The 9414-nt window shown below is 32.2% G+C and overlaps 1 protein-coding gene across 4 annotated transcripts in view; it reads right to left on the reverse strand.

Moving 5' to 3' along the window:
• Positions 1 to 1332: 1332 nt before the first annotated feature.
• Positions 1333 to 9414, reverse strand: part of LOC117105846 (DNA repair protein RAD51 homolog 2-like) — a 25544-nt gene continuing 17462 nt past the window's right edge. For all 4 annotated transcript variants that reach the window (XM_033247156.1, XM_033247154.1, XM_033247157.1 and 1 more), the window contains exons 7-8: positions 7562 to 7745; positions 1333 to 4410 (exon numbers count right to left, since the gene is read on the reverse strand). In XM_033247156.1, coding sequence (XP_033103047.1) covers positions 4327 to 4410; positions 7562 to 7745 — 268 coding nt within the window. In that variant the 3' untranslated portion in view covers positions 1333 to 4326. The remainder of the gene's footprint in view (positions 4411 to 7561; positions 7746 to 9414) is intronic.

Consider the following 9414-nt stretch of genomic DNA (forward strand, 5'->3'; position numbering starts at 1 on the left):
ATAAAAGCGTGGAATTTCTCCGACGTTTTGTGGTTAATAATGACTGGCTTCTCATCTTGGGGCACTAAGGTTCGATAACTTTCAAAAGCTAAATTTATATTTCTGCTTGATTTAAAATCTCTGATAACCAGCAACAAAAAGTACCAGTGTATTAAAAGAGTGCAAAAATAGCCTGTCCTTGGAAGATGTACCAGTATTAATACTCTCTGAAATGTCATTGATATCTTATTTCTGTGTATCTAACCTTTCCGATAATGGACAGATACCGAGAAGTCTTCAGGCAAAAACACAGATGGCCAATAGTCGTCGGAGTAAAGATAGGATGAGGTGGCGAACAGACATGTCTGTGACAAATACGCATTAAAGAGACAGTTCAAATATGTCACATGATTGTCACATGATCCTATGCATTTTTAAGCCCTGTCCAGATTGTCAAAATTTTCTTTGACAAAAAACTGTTGTATGCCCATATATAGTCATGATGTGCCTATATAGGGTCATGATGTGATATCAACATGACCATATATAGGCATGTCATATGCTTTTGTCAAATAAACTGCATAGTACATCACAACCAATCATAGGAAGGCCAGCACAGGATATTCATATTCATAGCATGATCACATGTAGGCTGGCCTGATTTGGGACTTCCACCTTAAATTTAGATAGTGCAGTGTGTTCCATAGAGTTCAGCGCGCACAGGGTACAAGATATCGCTTGTTATTTAAAACCGACAGACAGCTGAGGTTTGGTATGACGTGCCCCAGAATCTGATAGCACTGCGATATATTAATATTTGTTACAAGGAGAAATCTTAATAAGTCTGGTTATGGATTCCAGGCATATTCACATTCTTATTGAGCAGATGTAACTGGAGTAAACTATGGAGGACCCATTAATACTAATTGGTGATTTTAACAAAACATACCTGACGCAGATGTTATGCAACTTGACTCAGCAATGAACAACTCATAATAATAATAAATATTAAGCGTCAATACTCAAAGTTCATGCATGTTCACTTCCATTGTAAACATGACATTGCCAACAAAATGTTATCATCATTGTCATTTTTATTATAGATAGATAGAAATCTTTCTTTATTCTGGATACTTAATCAATTTGACATTGTTCTTTCTATTACCTTATTATCAGGGAACAGTGAATTATTTCACTGTTCCCTGGTATTATTGATATTATTAACATTAATATTATCACTATCATCATTAGAAAAATATTTCTTTAAAGCATACAACTTTATGTTACTTTTAATTAAATAATACATTTTTTTTAATTTTTTAATATTTTTTCTATATTTTCAGTCAAGCAGTAAATATTTACTTCAAAAATGCAATAATCTATGTAACACTTTAAGCTTTGTCAAGAATATCAACTTTTATTTGACAAAAAAATGTTACATGCCTAAATATGGTCATAATGACATCACATCATGACCATATATAGGGACATCATGACTATATATGGGCATACAACAGTTTTTGTCAAGAAAAATTTGATTAACATGTATATAGCTTTACATTAAGACTTCCCAGTAGGAAGAATGAAGTTATAAATGCAAAAAATTAAATCCTGGAATTTTGCACAATCTTGACATAATGTACAGTAATCAAAGGGCAGTACAGAATTTAAACACAAAGGTTGTTGGTATGACTGGACCAGACTGAGATAACTATACACAATTGTACTCAGACCTACATCAGATGATGGTTTAGACTCAGAAAATGTCATTCTTGTGTTTAACCACAGCTTAATTACTAAAGTATACCAGTCGTGACTAGCTGCGTGTATCTTGACCAATTATAGGGTTTCATACGCTCTTAGCACTCCGATACCTACTCGGAACCAGCAACTCCGGCGATCAATTCGATTAAAGTCTAGAGGGATAGCCTACAGGGATCAACACGAAAGGACAAACATTTCACTTAACACTATACAAACACAGGTGATATCCAACCAGTGAACTCAGCCTGATGCATGAGATTTTAGCTAATTGAATCACATACCAATCATTTTACACATCTTAATTGATTTATGGCTCCATTTGAAAATGATCACATAAATGACTAGTGTAAGTGGCCACTACAATTCATCATTTAAGATATTACTACCAACGTTAAAATCCTTGCCCACATTGAGATTAGCTCAATTCATTTATTAACTATTTGAGCCATTATGGAACAGTCCACAAGGAAAATGATTAGGATTACTTTTGCGACCGCAACAACAAAAATAATAATAATAAAAACAAAGATAGTATCACTTGGAAATTAACATAGTGCACTGATAAATCTGAGCTTATGTTACACATACTCCTAGGTAAACAATGACACCTAAAGCTAAACTTAAGCTAAGAATTGAAAGTTGAATATACTTTAGTATTCCCACCTATATTATTAATTTTAATATAAACTGCATGTTAATAATGATCACACTTCTCAATTATGACTTTATTATATTCTATTATGTTATATTAAGAGATAACAAATTGTATGCTGTATCTCAAAATATTGCTTTAAGTGGTTAAACATTTGTTTATTTTAAATTAAGTGTTTATGTTTTTATATATTTAGCAGTATTATATAGTTTTTTTTAAATACTGAACATAAACATATGTAGAATAGAGGTGGTTTTTGCCACAGCAAGGCATGTATTAAGAAGTCTTACAGAGCATTTAAAGCAGAGACAAAATCACACCTCTCTCTCGGTCCCATTAAGGGATTAGGCAAGGAAACGGTAACATTTATTACGCATTCACTAAAATATCCATTTTAATAAAAGCATACCATTAAATAATCGAATGCCAGAGACATTACAAAACAGTTTGCGAATGAGAAACAAATTCATTCTGCGATTATTTTCCATGAGAATTCATGATTTAATTTGAATCTATCTAGGTCATGATTTCAAGATATTGTCTGTGATTAGCTAATAAAATTGAAAGATAAAATTCAACATTTCAATTGCTTTGCATATTTAGGTAGTTAGCTTTGAAATAAAAATTTTCACAAAGAAAATATGTTTCTCACAGAATAACAGATGCAAAAATACCACACTCAAATTCATTCAAAATCTATAATAAAATTACTATTTAAAAAAAATGTTTTTAACCATATTTATAGAGGGTGAATCATTCTAGCTTAATCCAAGAAGGCCAGCCGATATTCAGGGCCCTCTTAAATAAACCAAGTAATGTGATGCTTTTATCAGTGAAGTCTCTTCATAAGGCTTATAAGTTTTTAGCAGTGAGAAAAAGTCCTGTTGTTACAGGAATCAAACCCAGGACCCTGGGATTAGAAGATAATAATAATAATAATAATAATAACTTTATTTAACTACGGAAATACTTGTTCACCTCAACGGTGTTTTTCAACAAGGCCGTAAAAGACATTGTGCAAATCAACAAAACAGAAATTAAAATAAAATGGTAAAAATATACAAATTACAAAAGAAAATCACATTACAGAATGAAACTTAACATTAATTATAACTGAATTATCTTAAATAATAATAATAATATTTTAATTTCCTCAAAAACAATAACAAAGGAACAAAGTTCCTATACAATGTTTGGCAACCCCAAAGCATCCAACATGAAAAAAAAACCAAATGAAGAAATGACTGTCAACACAACAGCAAGGCTACAGTATATACTGTACACTACATCATTAACTGTAATACTTCTATTTTTTCATTTTAAAATTAGAAATTGTATTTGAGTTTTTCAGGTCATCACTAAGTTTATTCCATAATTTAGCACCTCTGTATGATGATAGGCTGCGTTTTAAATTATTGTCTGGCGCTGCAACTTATCTATTATTCTCCAACCTTTACCTTTAGTACAACTTGTACCTGAATATCACCACTCGTTGGTTAGTCTGTCTGTGATATGTAGTTAGTGACTATTCACTAACCTCATGTTGGGAAAAAAATAATAGCCTGGTTCTCACGAGAGCCCTAGTATCCGGATCGGGAGCTAACCGTTAGCACCTGTGTGAGAACATCCGGATACCGCTAACGGTTAGCAAGCGCTATCGGTTGGCAAGTTGAGCGCGTTCCTATTATCAACCAATCACACGTACACATTTACGATTTCCAGTTTCTTATTGGCCAGTGATTCGATCATCATATACTTGGTATCTGGATCGGAATCTTCGGATTCTGCTTAAACCGTTAGCTGCCGTGTGAGAACATAGCCAATATGTCCAGGAGGATCAAGCTTTGGAATCGGCATATTGTGATTTTCGGCTACTACTACACTTTAGCAAATTTGGCCCAGAGTCACCTTGTTGAGGTTGGCTTCATTTTTTATGTTATTTTACATCTATGTGATATGCTTTGCCTTAGGATGAAGGTAGGAGTTGATTTTGTAATGAGAAAAATACTAAGAGCCTGAATAACAACAATAATTATAAAAATAATATTAACCACAAAAAGAATAATATTAATATAATAAATTAATAATATCAATAGTAATATTTCAATAATAATGTTGATACAACAATAATCGGTTATAATAATGATGATGGTGGTGATGATGAGGATGATGATGATGATGATGATGATGATGATTAGGGTAAGAATGATGAGGATGAGGATGGTTGATCATGGTAATGATGACAATGATGATGTTGATGGTAAGGATTATGATATAAAAGTAAAAACAAAAATATATATATTATTAATAAAAAGATAATATCAATAATAATACTACCAAGCACATTACAATATCAAGATTTAAAAGTTAAGTATATTCACTTATAAATCCATATTTTTTGTGAACACAATTTAGATTAACAAATGAAATACATTACATTAATAAGTAGAATCAATATTTCTGTTTGAATTGTCAGCCAAAAAATGCAGTTTTAAGTTGTCACATAATCTTTTGAAAGGTCAAAGATGACATCATAAATGGATTCATGGCAAAATATATTTGCAATGTAAAACAGTTTATGATTCGTAATGTACAGTAGACATAGCGAAACATTATAGCAAGTGAACACTTGCGCATGTGCAATTTTGAGCGGCAGTTAACGTTAGTAACTTGAATATATATTCATAAGCATGTCAGAATGTTTCAAGAAATATATATATGTAGTGCATTGTTGTCGGAGGAAAACTTGGATCTGTACATTTTTAGGTGAGGTGCTCACATTCTAATTGAGGGTGGTTGGTTAAAATCTTAGAAATACCAAATTAAAGTTCTGTTCACACCATACAATTTTATTTCAAAACTAATGTAATTTGCCCATATACAGTATGAACATATCATATTATATATGGGCATGATGGTATCATATCATACCCATATATGGTATTGTGTGACATTAAACCTTACAGTGTGGACACATCTTAAAGCCAGGTAATCATATTTTATATCGCTGGCAACACAAGTTACATAATGCAAGATATAATTACAGCTCCAATTCAGGCAGACCAGCACTCTTGTACAGCATAATGTGACATGCAACACTCTGCGAATTTTTTCTTGGAGGGGTTGGAAAAGGACTTGTACCACCATACTACATACTACACCCTTGATATGACACAGCTACTAAAACCTTGCAGGTCATTAAGCCCTTTGGAACTCTGTAGCTAGTGCAACGTTCCACTTACTTTATTTTTTAAATACAAGAATAGGAAAATTACAGTACAGAAACATGCCTTCCATTACCCAATACAGTCAAAGATTAAGTTAAAATAATTTTGAATATTCAATAATGGTAAAATATATTGACTTGAGCATCCCCTAATGCTATATTCAGGGGCAGATTTAGGGGGTGGGGGCTGTGATGGCCCTGTCCCCCCTCTCCCATTTGGAAAGTTAAAAAAAAAAGTAAAAAAGAAAAAAGAAATAACTGATCGCCCAAAACGACTGAGCTTATTTTCGAAAGCCTAGAAAACAAAAATTTTGCTTGGGAATGCGCAGACCCCCTAGACCCACTTTCAATCCCCCTTTCGGACATGTTATTTCCCATTTTTTTACAATGATTTTCTCTCCACAATAAAATAATATTGTTTAGGGTTGTTTATTTCTGCAGACTAGATGTGTTGTCCACCACATTTGCATATTTTGTTGTTATAGTATCGCATCCCCCCACCCCCTTTATCTCTAATTAATGTATATTTATTATAGATGTTACTTATCCCACTTGCTGTTAGGAGTCCACTGTGTGGATGAAAGCTAGAGCCAAGAAATGTTAGTAAAGTCTTACTTACACTGTAACTAATAATGGTAAAAGCAGTGAGATTAGACAAGTAAAATAATAATATATAGTAAGACTGACATACATTGAGTGATATGTTATTATGTGGGAGGAAAACAGCAGAGTTTGTCCCCTGCCACTGAAATCGGTATGTGTCCGTAGGCACGCAAAGTATTACATGACATGTCAACAGTGGCAGACCGTCAAGGCAAGCAAGGTATGCAGTGCATACCCTGGCTAAAAAAAATTTTCAAAAAATATAGTAGTACAGTTTCTGCGTTTGATTTAGTATAATTTCTTAGCCACAATCTTCTATATAAACCTTAATTTTTCGAGTGGATTTCTTCACCAGATAATCCACTGGGGAATGTGTTCATCACACATTCGCACAATAAACTTTTTTTCTATTACGTTGTATGTAAAACTGGCTACACATATCTGTTCTTATATATTTTGTGGGGTTTTCACTGCTTAAATCTGAAACATGAATGTCAAAGTATAAAGACAAGCACCCTCAAGATAAACTATTTTAAGTTTTCTGCAAGTCCTTGTCATTTTATCATAAACAAGATGAGTTTTGTTGAATACTGTAAATAATACATTGATATAGAAACTAAACATCAACTTCAACAGGTTCACATACAAAGTTCTGCGAATGTGAACTAATTATAAACGTACCGAAATCAAACACCTTTTGGGAAATTCATATTGATTGTTCATACATCACTACTGAAAGCACATATTAAAAAATAAATTTCATATGCAAGAAAAAAAATTTAAATTACAAGGAATATAATTTGCAAATAAATCAGCGAAAAAACCCCAAGAGAAAACTGGAAACAAAAAAAATATTGACTGTATTCACTAGTTGCAAATAGATGTTAAAAGGGAACTAACAAAATAATTTTTTGGTTACAGCATGCACCCAAAGATCGCATGCGACGGATACCCTATGCGGCACGATCTTTTGTTACTTTTTTGCCAGTGAATATCCCCTCTAGAAAAAAAAGATGATTTTGCTAGTTTCCTTTTAATGTATTCTTCATTATTATATAGCCAGAAATCTGAGAATGGAAGTTTGTTGAGATTCTGACAAAATGGAATAAAAGAAACATTTCAAAGTTAAGCTGTAAAAAGCTGTCACACAGCATTCTACGGCTCAAATGCTCTACTCCTTAATTGATGAAACACAATGCGTACACAAGACATATAGAGCAACGGCATACATTCCGCAGAATATCACTTAGATTTAAACAGAAAATGAAATTTTCGTTCAATGCCTTGCGCAAATAAACCAAGCTCAATTATCCATGCACAAGCATTGGTAAACTTACCGGTATGGAGAAATTCTCGGCTAGATTTTTAAGAATTGCTGCCTGTTTTGCTAGAAGATTTGTCCGTTTAAGCAGGTTTCCGTATAGCCTGTTGTCAAATTCTTTCCGCACTAAAGATGCAATGGAATCAACTATGATCAATTTGATTCCCTTCGTTATCATTTCTTCTTCAAATGTTTCAAGTCTAAAATAGAAAAGAATAAATTTACTTGTAATTTTTTTTTTCTATAATTATCTTAATGGAATTTTGAAACAAATTTAGACTAGATGTAACTGTCACTTGTGATTTGCCTGTATATGGGCATTATGTCATATTACATCTATATATGGGCATGATGATGTCATACAACATGCCATATATGCGCATGACATTGTCATATAATACTCATATATGGGCAAATCACAGGTACTATGTCACATTAAACCTTACAGTGTGGGCACATCTTGAAGTTAGGTTATTTAATTATCCATACATACAGAAAAATAATAATAGTAGTAATGAATTACTTAACATACATGTATGAACTTTCATATTAAACAATATTATGCAGTAGCTGTTTTGGAAAATTTAGCCAACCGTTAACATACAAATTAATATTTTTGGATGGGGACACAAATTTTTTTTTTAAACTTTGATTGGTGCCCCTTTATGTGAAGTCTTTATGGCAGCCATCTTGAGTTATCAAAATGGCTACCATATGAATTAACATCTAAAAATCAACATCATCTCATCTCGGTCATTTAAAAAAATTTTGTATGTAAATATACATTTTCAGGGTCAATCAATCAATCAATCGACAGGCCTTTATAAAGTGCCTACATCCATAGCAGAACACAACGTTCAATGGCAAAATGACGGCATTTCTCCAAGTGAAAAAATATGATTACTCAAATTACTTAATAATTTAATGTGTGTGTAAACATACATTTTCAGGGTCCATCAATCAATCAATCAATCGACAAGCATTTATAAAGTGCCTACATCCACAGCAGGACACAACGTTCAATGGTGAAATGAAGCTGGCATTTTTCCAAGTGCAAAAAATATGATTACTCAAAATTACTTAACTTAATAAAAAGAAACAGTATCTATAATTAAAGTAGGTTATAAAACAGACAATTTAAAATTCTTAAAAAGGGTCAAGATATAAAAATAGCAATCGTATGGTTTAAGCAATTAATATTATTCATGAAATTTATGCCAAACTATAGGGAAATATATTATTTGAGGTTTTTGACCCCATTAAAAAAATCACAACCATAGAGTCATAGTTTTCTGTTCTAGTATTTTAGTCTTTTTTTGAACCTTATAAAAGAGGTTAAATAACAATGCCCATGATGACGATTTATTAATATCATGCATCCTTCCTGGATGAAAATAGAAGCGTACTTATGATGACAAAATAAAGATCAATAATTTTACAATGCAAATAGCACAGTTGACATCATTTATTATAATATATTCTTTAGGTTATCTCAACATAACAATCTCCTATTCTAATGCTGCTACATCTAAAACCTATTTATTTAATCTCCTATTTTCTAGGATTAATAAAACTTACATATCTATTTCAGAAAGAATGGCTCTAGGCCATTTTTTGCGTTGGCCATTGCATATAAAGTCAATCACAGACAATGCGCAACCTTATTCTGATTCTTGAGGGAGTATTCCTAGTTTACGAATATTGTTTAGCAAAAATTTAAAATAGAGAAAGCTGTTTAAATGTAGATGAATTTATATTGATTTATTATATTTAATACTATTACTCATTTGAAAACAGAAAGGTCCACTGATTAATCTCAGATAAGATAGTATAATACATACTCCAAGTATCGAAATACACGCCATCGTG

Source organism: Anneissia japonica, unplaced genomic scaffold, assembly GCF_011630105.1.
Source record: "Anneissia japonica isolate Jap-2015-1 unplaced genomic scaffold, ASM1163010v1 scaffold287754_len4335492_cov202, whole genome shotgun sequence".
Lineage (NCBI taxonomy): Eukaryota > Metazoa > Echinodermata > Crinoidea > Comatulida > Comatulidae > Anneissia > Anneissia japonica.